The sequence below is a fragment of the Panthera uncia genome, chromosome B1, assembly GCF_023721935.1.
Source record: "Panthera uncia isolate 11264 chromosome B1, Puncia_PCG_1.0, whole genome shotgun sequence".
NCBI classification, from domain to species: domain Eukaryota; kingdom Metazoa; phylum Chordata; class Mammalia; order Carnivora; family Felidae; genus Panthera; species Panthera uncia.
Genome location: NC_064811.1, coordinates 29,457,411 through 29,475,251, shown reverse-complemented (window position 1 = coordinate 29,475,251; position 17,841 = coordinate 29,457,411). Strand labels below are relative to the sequence as shown.

General features: G+C 37.1%; 1 protein-coding gene across 3 annotated transcripts in view; it reads left to right on the top strand.

The window, feature by feature from the left end:
* ARAP2 (ArfGAP with RhoGAP domain, ankyrin repeat and PH domain 2) overlaps window positions 1-17,841 on the top strand; it is a 185,029-nt gene that overhangs the window by 27,593 nt on the left and 139,595 nt on the right. For all 3 annotated transcript variants that reach the window (XM_049630420.1, XM_049630418.1, XM_049630419.1), the window contains exons 6-7: window positions 2,761-2,830; window positions 9,889-10,009. In XM_049630420.1, coding sequence (XP_049486377.1) covers window positions 2,761-2,830; window positions 9,889-10,009 — 191 coding nt within the window. The remainder of the gene's footprint in view (window positions 1-2,760; window positions 2,831-9,888; window positions 10,010-17,841) is intronic.

Below are 17,841 nucleotides of genomic sequence, written 5' to 3'. Positions count from 1 at the left end.
GAAGCAGAATAGATCAGTGTGGGAGGCTCACTGTATTTCACTTGAGTGAAATACAAGCTTGAGCTCCCTTTTCTGCAGCTCAGAAAACAGCTGGGAAGACAAGGTCTCCATACTTCTAGAAGTTCTTTTTCTATCTTTAAATCTTATAAAAACCACAGAATATTATACCAATCCCTTATTTGAAGCATGTTAGAAAACTACAAAATGGTTGTTATTTACATATTTGTTTACAAATGGCTTTATTTAAACAGGAAGTTAGCTCTTATAGATGATCTGTGTTAAAAGCTAAAAGTATCTATATTGTGTCAAGTAGAGAAAAGTCACTTAGAGAATAGGATTATCTCACTTCAGGGAAGGGTTCTGAAAACAAACAAAACAAAACAAAACGAAACCCAAGTGGAAATTGGTTCTTCATTTTTCTCTTAAATAGTCAGAAAAAGTTTTTTTCTTTCCAACCTAAATAGGAAACATGTGATTACATTTTTTGCTTTGTTTCTCATTTTTAGTAATCATTTTAAACTGCATTTGCCTTTCATCGGATTCTTTTTGAAAAATGTTAATATTTTAGTGAATTTTGGATGATTGTAAAGGATTTTGTATACAGGGCTTTTTTCAGCTCATTTGATGAAAATTAAGTAATTTTTATTCAGTTGACAAAGCTTTGTTATTTTAGCAAAATATTGCTAAATGCTCCAAAGCAAAAGTTAAGGTAAAATAAAATAAATGCTATAAGCTTAATGAAGGATGAAAGTTTATATTCTCTTTTTTAAAATATTAATTAACTTTTAAGTAAACTCTACCCCTGGCATGGGAGTAAGAGTCACATGCCCTACCAACTGAGCCAGCCGGGTGCCCCTGTATTGTCCTTATTAAAGGGTTATTTCCGTCAGGGAAATGGGTGCAATGATAGTGTTTCTGGCTACACTTTCTTTTGCACTCAGCCTTATGAATGAGGATATTAATACTGGTAACAGGATCATGGCTTTACTTATTCAAATTTTGTATTTGATCTACAATGTTACATTGGTTCTAGATGTGCAACATAGTGATTCAACATCTCTGTAAGTCATGCTGTGCTCACCACAAGTGTAGCTACCATCTGTCACCACACAACATTATCACAGTATCATTGACTATATTCCCTCTGCTGTATCTTTTTTTCCCATGACCTATTCATTCCATAACTGGAAGCCTGTATCTTTCACTCTCCTTCACCCATTTTACCCATCCTCCTACCCCTCTCCCCTCTGGCAACCATCAGTTGTCTGTTTATGTTTGATTCTGCTTTTTGTTCATTTGTTTTGTTTTTTAGATTCCACATATGAGTAAAATCATAAGGTATTTGTCTTTCTCAGTTTGACTTAGTTCACTTAGCGTAATGTTCTCTAGGTCCGTCCATGTTGTCACAAATGGCGAGATCTCCTTTTTTATGGCTGCATTATATTCTGTTGTATATATATGTATATATGTATATGTATACACATGTGCACACACCACATCTTTATCCATTCATCTATGAATGGGCACTTGGGTTGCTTCCATATCTCGGCTGTTGTAAATAATGCTGCAGTAAACATGGGGTGCATATATTTTCCCAGAATCCTGTGGGGTTTTTTTGTTGTTGTTTTTTGGGTTTTTTTTTTTTTTTTTTTTTTTTTTTTTTTTTGGTTGTTGTTGGTAAATACTCTGTAGTGGAATTATTCAATCATATGGTATCTTTAATTTTTTGAAGAAACTCCATGCTGTTTTACACAGTGGTTGTACCAATTTACATTTACACCAACAGTGCGCGAGGGTCCCTTTTTCTCCACATCTTCAACACTTGTTATTTCTTGTCATTTTGATTCTAGCCATTCTGCTGTAAGGCAGTATCTCTTTGCAGTTTTGATTCACATTTTCCTGATGATTAGTGATGTTGAACGTTTTTTCTTGTGTCTGTCGGCCATCTGAATATCTTGTTTGGACAAACGTCTATTCAGGTCCTCTTCCCAATTTTTAATTGAATTCTTTGCTTTTTTGGTGTTGAGTTGTGTAAGTTGTTTATATATTTTGAATATTCAGCCTTTACCAGATGTGTGAATTTCAGATATCTTCTCTCATTCAGTAGATTGTCTGTTTTGTTGATAGTTTCCTTCAGTGTGCAAAAGCTTTTTATTTTGATGTAGTCCCAATAGTTTATTTTTGCAATTGTTTCCCTTGCCTTAGGAGACATATCTAGAAAAATGTTCCTATAGCTGATGTTAGAGAAAATACTACCTATGTACTCTTCTAGGATTTTGGTGGTTTCAGGTCTCATATTTAGGTATTTAATCCATTTTGAGCTTATATTTACGTTTGGTACTAGAAAGTGGTCCACTTTCATCCCTTTGCATATAGCTGTCCATTTTTCCCAGCACCATTTATTGAAGAGACTGTCTTTATCCCATTGTATATTCTTGCCTTCTTTGTGGTAGGTTAATTGACCGTATAAATGTGGGTTTATTTCTGGGACCTCTATTCTGTTCCTTTGATCTGTGTCTATTTTTGTGCCAGTATCGACAGTATCATTGTTTTAAATACCTATTTTAACTGATTAGGAAGTGTCATTTATGTATTATTAGCTACATACCATTACAAAAACTGTACATTGTCATAGCCTAGTGTTTTCTACACTGATTAACAACAAATAGGAATGTACTCAACACAGTTACATTACAAATGTATTTAAAAGCCAAGTTCATGATACTTGAATGTCCAATAACAATTTCATATGTCTTACAGAAAACGCATGTTTCAGAAGAGATGGGTGAAATTTGATGGCCTTAGCATTTCTTATTACAATAATGAGAAGGTAAGTACATTTTATAGTTCTCAAAGATTGTCTTACACATATAAGATGTATTTCAGTATACTAAGCAAGCAATTCGATTTTTAAGAGCAGGAGTTGGATTATCAACGTGAAAAGAGTTTATGCAGGGTGAAACATTCTTTTCATAGTTTAACTTTTCCTTGACATATACAATTTTAATTAAAAAAATTATACATCCAGCAATTATTTATGGAGTAACTTCTACAAACTATAGGAATTGTGAATGACCTAAGGATGGATAAGAAATGGTCTTTATCCTAGAGAACACTAAAGAATGTTTACCAGAGGATACTACAACTAGGAAATGGCAACAAAGAGAGGTTACTTTGTACTCTGGAAGGGTATAGAAGAAACAAAGAAGGCTTCTTGCATGAGATTTCTTTTGCTATGAGTCTTGACAAAAGAGGAACGTTTGTACATTGAGACTAGAGAGAACAGAACATGCCTATTTAGAGAACAATGACATGTCCAGGTGGGAAATCAATTTTCTGATTAGAAAATAGAGTATATGAAGGAGAATTGCGGGAGATGAAGCTGAGAAGGTTCTTTGGGGTTAGAGCTCATTGAATATCTTGATGTGAAAGTGGTCCCAGTTTAGTCTTTAGGCAAGTGAGTCTTAGCCACATGATACTGTTTTGATCATGTCTTCATTAGGTATGAGACAGTCTGTATTTTTAGATGTGGGCTGAAATATTTGACATGTTATATCTGCACGTGTTTGCCACACGTTACTTATCTACATATTTATATTTACAAATACATATATTTGCACACACACATATAGTTAGGTAAAACAAAAACTGAAGACGTTAACAGTTGTCAAATCTGGGTGGAGGGTATATGGATGTCCATTGTAGAAATCTTTCAACTTCTCTGTGTTTGACGGTTTCCTTAATGAAAAGCTGGGACATACAAATATATCATATTTTTGGTTAATTAAAATCAGGTAGTTTTATAGTCTTAACTACGTACAGTCCCTTAACATACTCATTTAACACATAAGCACATTTTCTTATTTATAGCTTATAACTTAACATTATTTTCTCATAAGGAGATTTTCACTTCCTATTGTGATATTTATGGCTTGAATAGAAACTTAAACTCCCTTGTATATATTTATTTTTCAGTGCTACAGGGCAGAAGAGAATTTGCTTTTAGATAGAAAGTAGCATACACTTACATGCTACAATATTAAGAACAATAGAAAGCTTAGAGAAGTATTTAATTATTTGGTTTCACTTTGCAGAGATCCAAATAAAGCATCAAATAAATTTGAACACACTTTTTAAAAAATGTTTATTTATTTATTTTGAGAGTAAGAGAGTATGTATGCACAAGCAGGGTAGGGGCAGAGAGAGGGAAGAGAATTCCAAGCAGGTTCTGTGATGCTAATGTAGAGCCCGACGTGGGGCTCGATTGCATGAACAGAGTGAACCACTCAGGTGCCCCTAAACACACCTCTTGGAGGTTTGCAGGATGGTGGGATAAATATTTTTTGAAAGCTGTTTTTTTTGCCTCAGCTATTGTTTTTAGTTTGCTTGTACATTTGAACGTTGAGACTTTCTGTGCCAGTGGTGGGTATGATGTGGTCTCTGTGGCTGAATCTGACCTCTAGTTTTTTTCAGCAGCCGTGCCATTCTCTGGTTTGATGGAAATGAGGGGAAGTCTATTCAGGAGGAGACAGGCTTCCATGCCATGAGGCTCTATTGGTAGTGGTCTCATGATCTCCATTTGGGAAAGAGAATTTCTGGTATCTGTGTCCAACTGGACTCATTTCTGTTTGTCCTTTAAAAGCTCATCTCAGGGTTCCTGTGTGGGTCAGTCGGTTAAGCGCCAGACTTTGGTCAGGCCATGATCTCACAGTTCGTTGAGTTTGAGCTGCGTGTTGGGCTCTGTGCTGACATCTTGGAGCCTGGACCCTGCTTTGGATTCTGTGTGTGTCTCTCTCTCTCTGCCCCTCCCCTGCTTGAGTGTGCTCTCTCTCGCTCTCTCTCAAAAAATAAACATTAAAAAAAATTTTTAAGCTCATTTCAGCTGCAGTGAGATGAGTGCCTGTCACATTTTTATATATTGATACAATGAAATAATGCAGCCTTGGTTTGAAATTGTGATAAAAAGTTCATGTTAAAAATAACGTTTATAAATTCTCTAACTTAACAATTTTTTAAAAATTTGAATCATTTTCTGTGGCATTTCATTCCTTTACTATCCAGATGATTGGTTTCATCTTGGCAAAAAATAAAAACATTGGAATGTTGCCTAAAAGGAGATACAGTTTCCATTGTGACCCGCTTGCAGAAGAGTGGATTGGGTTGGAGGACTGGGAAGAGGGCGTTTTAAGGCCAGTGTCCAGAAGGCGCAGGTGTGGCAATTGCTGCTGTCTCAGATGAGTGTGTAGTTTTACTGGGCACGTGCACCCAGTAGTTAGGCTTTTCAGTGTTTTAAAGGTGCAACCGAGGAGTGTGTGGTTGGGCACACCTGTGCATTTTCCCTGGTTTTCTTTCCCTTTTGTCAATGCTGCTCAGTCACATCTCTGCAAGAACGTTTTCATTGTATTGCTGAAAATGGCATTATCCCAACAGCCCTGATATCTTGTCACCTGCCAAGAAATCTAACTCACCCCTATTCTCACTCAGCTGTGGGCAGAATTGCCCTGTGGTCGTTTCATTGTCTGGAAGTGGTAGGAGATAAGTGACAGACTTGACCTTGATATCTGTCTGTTATGGGCTCAAGGGATGCTTTACAATTTCTGTCCTTAAGGAAAATTTTGCACTCTGAAAAACACAATCATTCTGAGCCTGTTGTCTTTTTTCTCCTCTACATTGTCTTTATCGTGTGTTGTTAGAAGTGAATGTAAAATCAACTTATGTAGTATTAAAAATGATGAGATTTCTTGGGATCTCAGATGATAAATGAGCCATTAGAGAAACTATAACTTCCTGAGGTTAAAGAGACATGATAATTAGCTTGTTAAGTACATTTTTATCACTCCGGGGGAATTTATTTTTCTGTTCCTCTTACAGAGTACTTACCTGTTAAATATGCTACTATTATGGGCATGTGGGCGGGTTACTTTTTTGAAGGAACTGTTTTTTAATCTCGTTAAGCAGATCTAGAGGAAGGAAAATTTCCTTGTTAACGATAACATTTTAACTCAACAAATGCGTAATCATCTCACTGGAGATATGTTTTTATAAGCTCCTGTAATTTTTAAGCAAAGCAAGATTTGAGGATGGATCACCTTAGAGCTGAAGTGTAAATGTTTTTGGACTTTGTATTCTCAGTCTGCTCTCTGCCACTATAGATGTGTAGCCAGAGAGGTCCTCGAGCTGTCCCCAAAGGTACTATGCTCTTTCCCACATCTGAGGTTCCTGACACTGGGGAGACACTTTCCCACTTTTCTTATTCCTGTAGCACCACGTGGTCTAGTCTTGCCTAGTATTGCCATCATAACCCACCTGCATTTATTGGGGTTCCTTTAAGCCAGTCAGTCACGTATTTCTTTGCGTGACTTTGTTCAGTGGTGTCTGGGTACACACTGTGGGGAACGTGAGCATATCTTTCTTCCTGTATTTTCGCCTGCATGTTTTTGCGCTCTCATCTGAACGTTCTGAACCGTTGCCATCCATCAGAATCCTGTGTAAACTTCAAGATCCATTTTTTATCCCCCTCAATGAAGCCTTTTAAAATTTATTCCAACTATGACATTTGCACAATAACATGCAAGGGAGATTAGAAGTAAAAGAAGCTGAAAGTAGGGAGGCAAATTAGGGGAGTATGCAGTAAATCGGACATTAATTTATCTGGGTGTAGGCTGTGTAGGCCAGTGGAAGTGTTAAAAATGAATTTAGAAAAATATGAAAAATGAGCTGTCAGAGTTTGATATGATTGTGATTGATTGGTCATAGAATTCATTCATTGAGAAAATACTTCAACAGTGCTGATTATGTGAAAGGTATGAGGAAAATAGACATATGACCCACAGTGTCTTTGGGGAGACTATTAATCAAATGATCACACAGTAAATATAAAAATCACCATTTGAATTGTAGTTAGTAATTGCTATTAAGGACAAACGCAGGTTGCTCTTAGCTTAAATTAAGGTTATCTGACCAGGTGAAAAGAGACTGGTCAGAAAACATTTCTTCTGGAGCATCAATTTATGCTGAAATGTGAAGGATGTAGAGGGAGTAACTATGTGAAGCTGGATTTGGACAACATTCCTTGAAGAACAGAGTAAGAAAAGGCACTGTATTGGCCAGAAACATGGTGTGTTAGAACCGCAAAGAAGGTTCATGTGACTGGAGAGAGTCCGAGAGTAGAAGGGAGGAAGTTGGTATGTCGCTATAGAGAGAGTCCTGAATTATGCGGGTGCAAAGGATTGACACGAATCAAAGACTATTTAAGACTGACTAGAAGAGCGAGATTTAATGAACAGGTTACAGAGGGGAAGGGTATGTTTTCAGGAGATGATTTAAAGTGTGAGGTGCTTATGGGATAGTTATATATACAATTGATGACTTGAAATACAGGGCTTGAGTTGACCGAACAGATTTGAGAATTTTCCTCAGAAAGTTGGTAGCTGAAAGTTGGTAAGAAGGGATTTTTTTAGAAAATATAAAAAAACAAAAACAAAAAAATATACACAAAAAACCCCCAAACAAACAAAAAGGAAAACCAGGAGAAGAAAAGCTGCCTTGTACTTACTTCTTGACATCCTTCTTTTTCTGTGAGGTTGCCCACTCAACATCTTCAATTACAGTTCAGATATCTTATCAGTTTTGGCTGTGTGAGGGGATGTGGGAAAGCTTTTGTGGCATTGGCATTTTAAATGGTGTTGAATGCATAGAGTTTTGATGTGTACATATAGTAGTCTGGGATGGCAGATTGGAGCAGAGGCATTGGAAGAGAAGAAGCCAACAAAGGAGTAAGAGGGAAGTAGGATAGTATAGTGTATCTTGTCAACTGGCAGAGGATAACTCCCAGTAGAACACCATGTTGCTGACGGTGACTGTTCCTTACCTCTCCGGTATGCATGGCAGAAGTTTGCCACTGAGAGGAATATGACCTTGGCACTTGTTCTCTGCATGGAATGGTTTAAAAAAAAAAAAAAAAAAAAAAAAAAAAAAAAAAAGTTTAATTTTGTGAGAGAGAGAGAGACAGAGCGCAAGCAGGGGAGGGGCAGCAGAGAGAGACACACACAGAATCCTAAGCAGACTCCAGGCTCTGAGCTGTCAGTACAAGAGCCTCACGTGGTGCTTGAACTCACGAACTGGAGCTGGATCATGACCTGAGCCAAAGTTGGACGCTTAACCAACTGAGCCACCAAGGTGCCCCTTTAAAAAATTTTTTTAATGTTTATTTATTTTTGAGAGAGAAAGAGAGACAGAGCATGAGCAGGAGAGGGGCAGAGAGAGAGGGAGACACAGAATCTGAAGTAGGTTCCAGGCTCTGAGCTGTCAGTACAAGAGTCTGACACGGAGCTGGAACTCACGAACCACAAGATCATGACCCGAGGCAAAATCTGCATGGAATGGTTTAATTTTTTTTTTTTTTTTTTTCCTAACAAGTTGCTTCAGATACTTTGGGGTCTGCTCAAAAATGAGGGTTCCATGAATACTGGTGTAAATAGTAGAAGAAGCCCCATAAAGATGTGTTCAAATTCTTCTGATATTTAAGATCTTTCGAAATGTGTCCTTTGTTGTAAGTTTCCAGATTCACCTCTTTTGACTCTACACTGTGGATCCTCTTATTTCTCTCCTTACACCTCTATTATTAATACTGTCTAACCGGTTATCTGGTAAACTTAAGGTTTCTTCAAGTCAGGCTCTAATATCATTATGTCTGTGAAAACACATCTGATCTCTTTTAAGCAGAACTGAGAGTTCCACATCTTTGTGCATGTATATTCCATGGTTTGTGCTCAGTTTTAAACTTTTCTTTCATTACATTAGCTGGGCTTTCATTTTGAGACTCCTTGAATGTATAAATACTATTTGGAATTTTCTTCTTTTTTAAATTTTTTTAACATTTATTTATTTTTGAGACACAGAGAGTGTGCGCACACATGAGCGCGAGCAGGGGAGGGGCAGAGAGAGAGGGAGACACGGAATCCAGAGCAGGCTCCAGGCTCCAGGCTCCGACTGTGAGCACAGAGCCCAGTGCAGGGCTCGACCTCACGAACCATGAGATCATGACCTGAGCCAAAGTCAGCTGCTTGACTGACTGAGATGCCCAGCTGCCCCTGGAATTTTCTTTCCAACACGAGGCCCAGTAAATATTACACACTTAATAGCTAAATAGCTGAAATGGTGGGGTGGTCATTGTGATGAATGGTGTTGGTGGATCCAGAAAAATGAAGACAGAGAAAGCTACCGAGAGTCTTCAGGATGATCTTCTTGAGCAAATTGATAAAATGTAAATGCCAGTTGCATACAGCCCCAGTTGTAATACGTATGTGCCAATTGCAAACAGTCCTATCCATCTTTTTAATTCTTTCGTCTTTTTTATTGCGGAATTACAGGTAAAGTGATGCAGTTGTGATATTAAGATAATGATTAGAATCATTGAGTAATATATTTAATATAATCCAGCAATCTGGGGTTTGAGATACATTTTGTTCACAATGTGTAATAGCAGTAGTTTTGAAATAGTTTAGTTACAGTACCCATTATGGCCAGCAGATGCCTGCAAACACCATAAAATCATTTTGAAGAGATTGTTTTAAAAAACATAGTGTTGGTTCTTGGAACTGTATATTGCTGGTCTAGTACAATTGTGTTTGATTCTTTGCCTTTTATTTTTAATTCCAGATGAGAAAATTGAAAAGATATCTTACTTGAAAGGGCCACTTAATATTTTCCTTTCTGAGGTGTTAGGTGTGAATGAGGATATATATACTATTTGTATGTCATCTAAAAAATTTAGATTAAAATTATGAAAGAGAAGCAGCTGTAAATATGCTACCATTCTATTTCTGATAAGGTCATGAGAATTGCATTTTAATTTGTCTTATTTATTTTTTTCTCTAACGAACACAGGAGAAGTATTCAAAAGGAATAATTCCTCTTTCTGCTATATCTACGGTACGAGTTCAAGGAGACAACAAATTTGAAGTTGTTACAACACAAAGAACTTTTGTTTTTAGAGTAGAAAAAGAAGGTAAGATTAGTTTTTTATCTTTGTAAGAACACTCAGACATTAATTTCTGACCAATCAGAAGATTGATAAACCAATTAAGCTGCAAATGTCAAGAAATCTTTAAATATGTTACTTTTAAATAATTTACATTTTATGTTCTTTTGAATGCCCTAATAAACAAGTTGACAAGTCATTTGTTTTTCACTATTCTTGCATGCGGCAAATACTTAGGATCTACTAAGTGACAAGAATTCCTCTAAATTCTGGATATATGGCAGTGGAAAAAAAAAGTAGGCAAAAATCTCTGCTCCTGGAGTCCATGTTTTAACTGTTGTTTTGATAATGCAGAGTAGTTATTTGATATGCAAAAACATTTTTCTAACTATTAAAAGTTGGTTTTATGGAAGTTTCCTTAGGCAGGTTTAACTGAACACATGTCATACTAACACAGATTTTGGAACATCTTTTATATTTTTTAAAATTCTTTTTACCTTCATCATCTGCTATAGGTCAGTTGATGGTGAAAATTAGATGGCATGTAGTTGGGTTGTGGATGGAGTCATTTTAAATCCTTAGATCTTTTCTGACTTTTGGAGGTGGGAAGGAGGGAGAGCCGGGAGAGCTAAGAGTTCTCTGTTGTATACTTTGACTATCAATATATCATTACTATATATTGTAACATACTCACTGCTTTTAAATAATATAGGTAAAGCCATATTCATTAATTAAAGAATTATAATTTTAATTTATTGTAAAGGTTTTATTTTAGTATAGATTATAGCTCAGCTTGATTTTGAAAGTACTTCTTGGTACTTAATTGAATAATGATGATATGGAGGACTTACTAAATACTTGTGCTTCATTTTTCACAATGATCTTGTGAGAGATGTAGGTTTTACAACTGCTCAATTTTACACATCACAATTTACATCTTTATAAACTATAACAATATTAGCTATATTGGGGGCAGTATTTGTCTTTTTTATACTGCTAGATTCCTAGAACATATACCAGTGCATGGCAAATGAATGAGTGAATCATTCATTCAATGAATGAATGAATGAAAACATTCAATGCATCTTATATATTCCTAGAAAGCTTTCATTATTACTTGGGATAATCAGTAACTCATAAATTCCAGCTGCTGTTCACACTGAAGCAGCTTTTTTTCACTGTGAATCACTAGCCATTTGTGAGATCAACTCAGTGGTTTCTGATGGTATTTTAAACCCCCCCCCCCCCCCCCCCCCCCCCCCCCCCCCCGGGGCGCCTGGGTGGCGCAGTCGGTTAAGCGTCCGACTTCAGCCAGGTCACGATCTCACGGTCCGTGAGTTCGAGCCCCGCGTCGGGCTCTGGGCTGATGGCTCGGAGCCTGGAGCCTGTTTCCGATTCTGTGTCTCCCTCTCTCTGCCCCTCCCCCGTTCATGCTCTGTCTGTCTCTGTCCCAAAAAAAAATAAAAAACGTTGAAAAAAAAATTTTTAAAAACCCCCCCCAAAACAGAAAAACAAACATGGAATAGAATAAGAACTATCAAAGTGCCTCGCTTGAAGTTAGCATTGTATTGTGAGAGCTACCTAGGTATCTATTGTACATACATAATGGAAAGAGTGTTTCTTACTTGACTTGCTATTTAAAAAGGCATTGAGAGCTATAGTCTAGGGAAGGGGTTGGCAAAACATGGCTTATAACCTAAATCTGACCTCTGCTTGTTTTTGTAAATAAAACCTTTTAGATCAGAGCCACTGTCATTCATTTACATATTGTCTGTGGCTGCCCTTGTGCCTCAGACAGCACTGAGTAGTTGCAGAGTGTATGGCCAGGAAAGCCTAAGAAACTCTCTTCTCGACTGGATATCCTGAGGATCTTTCCTTATGCTTTGGTTTCCTCTGCCCAGAAGGTGACTGTCTGTTTCTTTCAGGTGCTTATCACTTTCCCCTTGGCTTCTCAAAACGAATTTCACATATGCCACATAACTTGCGTGTTAAGACAGACCATACTAAATAAAGCTTCCAACCTGTGTGGAAATCTGTTTAGCCATATTTACTTACTGTAGTTAAAAGTTAAACAGACACATTTAAGTAGAATATATCAACCCACACGTTTCAAAGTTACATGTTTACAATCAACCAATGTCCTTCTGTGATATGTAGTTCATGTGTAGTTCATATATCACATAATTGATACATAAATAGTATAATTGCAGTCAAACTTTGGTATAAATTATTATTTGTTAAATAAGTCTTAGGTCTCTAAGTTTTAAAAGCATGAAAATACTGCTTCAGTAAAAACTGAGACTATCCAAATGGAATTACTGAGTAAGTTATTTTCATTGAAAGTCATTTTTACGTAGTAACTAACATTTTTAAAGCTAGATATACGTAGATGTGTGTGTGTGTATGCATATATGTGTAAATGGTGTATGTGTGTCTATGTATTTAGTATGGAACCTTCAACAAGATGCTAAGTATGTTTTCTTGTTTTTTTTCTCCTTTCCTGAATACAAATGGTTGATTATTTTTTACTTTCTGGGAATTGAGAAATCAACCTTAGTGGCTTATGAAATATTTGACTTAATGAACTTTAAGCCAGATGAAACTTTACTTCAGTCTAATGAAGAAGCAAGATGAAAGTTGAGAACACAAAGGGAAAATGGTTCGACATCATAGCAGAAATGAATTCTCCATTTTTGATGAGAAGGTTCTGAAAATCCTATGTACAACAGCTACCCTGTCTCCCCTGTAACCAGTGTCCCTATTTCTAAACTGCTGCATTGCCCACTGGCATTTCTTACATAGGTTACAGCTTGGCAATTTTTTCCCACAAAGTTTCAAAGGCTTCAATTCCCCCATGTTTCTTAGTGCAGTACTGTCATGCTCTTAGTTGAAAGTGAATTATATTGAGGTAATAGCATTTTGTAAATACTCTTCCTAAAATAAAAAATTTAGTCGGATTCCTTTGGAATTGGCCAGAGGGTCATAACCGCTGATGATCTTTCCAGTCTGTATTCCCTGGCACCTGTGGCCACACATACAGATGCGGTACTTCAAAAAGAAGGTGATGTTTTGAGTCGGCAGTTTGCATCCTTAGAAAAGGGCTTAAGAATTCTGAGTGGTCGTCATTTATGTTCCTGGGCCATTTTCAGTACTGGCGATCAGCCGTAGGCTCATGTTCCTGTCCACCTAAGCTAATTCTAAACCCCTGGGAGGCAGGCAGCTGTTTTTCCTTTCGACTGTGTTTCCAGACAGCATTTTACAGCCCTCCAGTGGCAGCAATGATACTGAAAGCTTATTTATTTATTATTTGTTTTTTAAATTTTTATTTTTTTAACAAACATTTGGGTTAGAAACATATGTTTCTCTCAGTTATTTTGGACAAGTAGACTTACCTGCCTTGAAATAGTCAATGTTTTTAGAAGTGAGTCATGGAGCATTAACTGGCTGGAGTGAGAGCCAGGGGAATTATAAGTTCTTCACTGTCAGGGCAGCTGGAATGGCTCAGTCAGTTAAGTGTCCTACTCTTGATTTTGACTCAAGTCATAGTCTGACGCTTCATGGGATCTAGCCCCACATCGGGCTCTGCTCTGACACTATGAAGCCTGTTTGGGATTCTCTATCTCTGCCTCTCTGTCCCTCCCCTGCTCTCTCTTTCTCTTTCAAAATAAAAAAATAAACTTAAAAAAAAAGTTCTCCATTGTATAGTGGATTATCATACTAGGTCGCTAACTGTGGAGTCATTCTTGAATCTTTTCCTTTCATATCTCGCATCCAGTCCATCAGCACATCTGATCATTTCGACTTTGGAAATATGCCTGCATTCTTAATTCTCAAAACCTCTGTCATTACGACTCTAATGCAAGCCACTGCCTCTATCTGGGTTTTGTAATAACCTCCTTTGATCGACTGCAGGCCTATTTTTCTACACAGCTGTCAGGGATCATTCATCAAAGAAGTCAGATCACGTCCATCCACTTCAGATGCTGTGTTGTCTCTCCATCTCACTGAGAGTAAAGTACTTCTGTCCAAGAGCCCCTATGTGCTCTGGTTCTGGTCTGTTTGTCCTTATCTCCTTCTGTGCTCTCCCTCACTCACTGCATTTCAACAATTCTTCTGTTGCTCCAGGGCATTGGCACTGACTGCTGCTTTCTTTAACCTGGAATGCTCTCCCACCAGCCATCCTCCTGACTTGCTCCATCACTTCCTCTTTCTTTAGGCTTTGGCCTAACCATTGCCTTCTTTCTGAGGCTTTTTCTAGTACCCAGCTTAAGAAGTTGATATTTCTTATGTGCTCCATCCCTTGCTTTTTCTTTGTCCCCTTGCACTTGTCAATGTGTAATAGATTACATATCTGTGTTTTATTGCCTTCCTCCTTTGACCAGAGGGCAAACTCCAGGAGAGTAAGGCTGAGGTCTGTTTTGTTCACGCTTGCATTCCTGGTATTCAGAATAGGTCTTGGAACCTAGTAGGCACTCAGGAAATATTTGTGTGAATGAATGGTTATTGATTTTATGAACAGCCATGGTGTATGCAGGTGCTTTCTTCCCTAAAATTGATCATGAGTTACATTGAGGACTTTTTGGTTCAGTTATATTAGCATATCAAAAGTAAAGGTCCATCTGAAGCATTAGCTTCTGTCACTAATCTTATACACAGCCCTCATGTTACCCAAGTATAATTATCCCTAGTATAATCAATCCTTTATGCTGCTCATGAATATGCCTACTCCTAAATGCAGTGGTCAGAGAATATTGTCTCTCCTGTTGGTTTTTGTTGTTGTTGTTTCTTAACTTTTTTTTTTTTTTAATGTTTACTTATTTGAGAGAGTGAACATGAACAAGTGGAGGAGGGGCAGAGAGAGGTGGGGAGACAGAATCCTGAACAGGCTTAGTGCTGTCAGTGTAGAGCCCAACGTGGGGCATGATCCCATGAACCCATGAGATCATGACCTGAGCCAAAATCAAGAGTAGGACACTTAACCGACTGAGCTACCCAGGTGCCCCTTTACTTTTTGTTTCTTACAGTAGTTGGCATTCATTCCTGAAAACCTCAAAAACTAGTTTGAGGGGATCATTATCTTTTATTTACATTCTAGAATAATTATAAGAAAGTGGTGATTTTGTTTGTTTTCCCTTTTTCCAACCCGGAGTGCTCTACTTTGAGCAAAGCCATGTTTAGGTCAGAGCATATTCTCTAAGGAATAGTGCTTATTAGCACAGTGCTAAGATCAAGTTAGACACTCAGTAAATATTTGTTATTAGAAAGAATAAAAGAACCTTGGTGTGAAGAGTAGGCAGAAGCTAGCATAGTATCTTGCTTTGCCCAAGACATTTAGCCCAAGGGAAAATCAATATTTGACTTGCAATATTATGACTTGCCAAAGCATATTCCCCATGTCTAAGGATACACACATTACACAGCCAAATACCAATGATGCTTGTAATCTGTTTTATTATGTTAGAATTATCTGTATCACTGTTTATCTCCATTGGCATGGGTAATTAAGAATAAACTGAATGTTACTATTAATTCTTGTATTTATTCATGACTGTTAACTTCCTATTAGTAAATGAGGCCCTCCGGAGCTAGGTAATAGTTCTAGGCTATAAGAGAACCATTTGTTGAGATGTAACCATAATATGTTTAAGTCTAACAGCCACAAATGCCAGTTTCAAATTATTTTCCTGAGAAACTGAGATACATAATAGCAATAGAAACCATAAACAGTTTGGCCTAGTTCATAAAGTTATGACCTACAAAATGAAATAAGTTAGAGAAAGACAAATACCATATGATTTCACTTATGTGGAATTTAAGAATCTTAAATTTAAATTTTAAGAATTTAAAACAAAATGAAGAAAAAAAAGAGAAAAACAGGCTCTTACATATGGAGAACTAACTGGAGGTTGCCTAGAGGCAAGGTGCAGTTGGAATGCATGAGAAAGATAAAGGGGGTTAAGAGTACACTCATCTTGATGAGCACTGAGTAATGGATAGAATGGTTGAATCCTGTTGTACACCTGAAACTAATAGGCCATTGTATGTTTATATTTCAATAAAAAATTAAAAGAAAATAAAAACCTAAGGTAGGTTTCTTTTCAATAAAAAAATCTACATTTCAAACTAAATGATTTATGCAGATTAATACAAATAAAAAACATTCTGTGCTGTTTAGTTGGCAAGAATATTTTGTGTGAAACTAATCACAAGTAATAACCAATGGAAGGTTTGTTGTGTTACTGAAAATGTAAAAAATTATCATAGTGCAGTCTGGGTCTGTTCATGTAGGTCTAAAATGTAGACTAGGGGTGTCAGGGTGACTCAGTCATTTGAGCATCTGACTCTTGATTTTGGCTCAGGTCATGATCTCATGGTTTGTGGGGTCAAGCCCATGTCAGGGATTCTCTTCCTCTCTCAATGCACCTTCCCTTCTCTCTCTCTCTCTCTCTCTCTCTCTCTCTCTCTCTCTCTCTCTGTCAAATAAACTTAAAAAAAAAAAACTTGTAGAGTCAGTGCTGCATATTCACATTGACTTCGTTACTTGAATATTTTCATGTGCTTTAGTTTCTAATGATGCTGAGGAATTTGGATAAATTATTTCCTCCTGATACGTGGGCACTATTACCTGGGGATTGTGAAATACCTGAAGTAAAGCATTGTTGAATGAGATTTAATACATACTTTGGCCTTCATCATTTAAGGCACAACTGTTTTTAGTAGTGTTGAAGGTGAGCAGGAATAAAGATAATTTAAAAATTAAGTCTTGTTATAACATAACTTAGGATTCATTTGGAATGTAAGCAAGTCTAATATGGAGACTTACATCAATCCACAATGGAGTTATTCTTTCCAGACAGGTCTTAGATCTGAGATACTATCCAATTTTCCAAGCTTGGGCCAGCTTATTCTTTCCTTCCTCTTCCTTCTTGATCATTTTTCCTACATAGAATTCTGTTGTGTGTTTTTTGTTTTGTTTTGTTTTTTTCCTTTTGCCTTGATAACCACTTCTCTGTTTTTTGCTAGCCCGTTTTCCAGCCTCATAGATATAGTCATACCTCAAGATTTGTCCATTTCTTCTCCTTTTACCTTAAACATTTATCCACTTCCATGGATCGTCTTTTGTGTAGGCCACCTTCATTCACACATTATTATCAGTCCACCTAGGTGCTGCCAGGGCACTAAAAACTTGGGGTGGTTATCTTAACAAAATGAAACCTTCTACATTCTTTGGTCAAGTCAGGGTACTAAGCTATCGGTTAATTTAAATTTTTGTGAATACCTTCTAACCTATTTAAAACTTCAGATATTTTTTCTATCCCTTAATGTCTTGACTTTTCAAGTGTTCTTTTGTTTCCATTTTCATTGTACTTCAAGCCTCTCTTGCCTTATTCCTGATCTCCAAGTTTCAGTTTGGTCTGCCTATCATCTTGCTAATCATGTCACTTCCTTGCTAAGAATCTTGACTTTTTATTTTTTGCCTCTGTAATAAAGTTTGGAGGCAAAATTCCTTACAGGTACTGCAGAAGCTGTAGCCGTATTTCCTATTATTTCTTTGTGAGTTCAAAATTAGCAATATGCTTCTCTATCAGTCCCTGAACAGATGTTGGTTCTTCCTGCCTTTATTCTTGTGTTCTTCTTTGTTTAGAGTTATAAAGTTCTGCTCTTCCCTCACCGGACCCAGTTTTGTCTTTTCAAATGCTCCTCATTCCAAGACCTAACACAGTCCTTTTTCAACCCCCTTAGTGCTGTGAACAATTGAGAGTTAAAACATTTGATTCTGTTAATGTTACACTTGCTGTATGACCTTCAGCAAATCATGTACCTCCATTGAATTGACTCGTGTATTATTTGATATCATT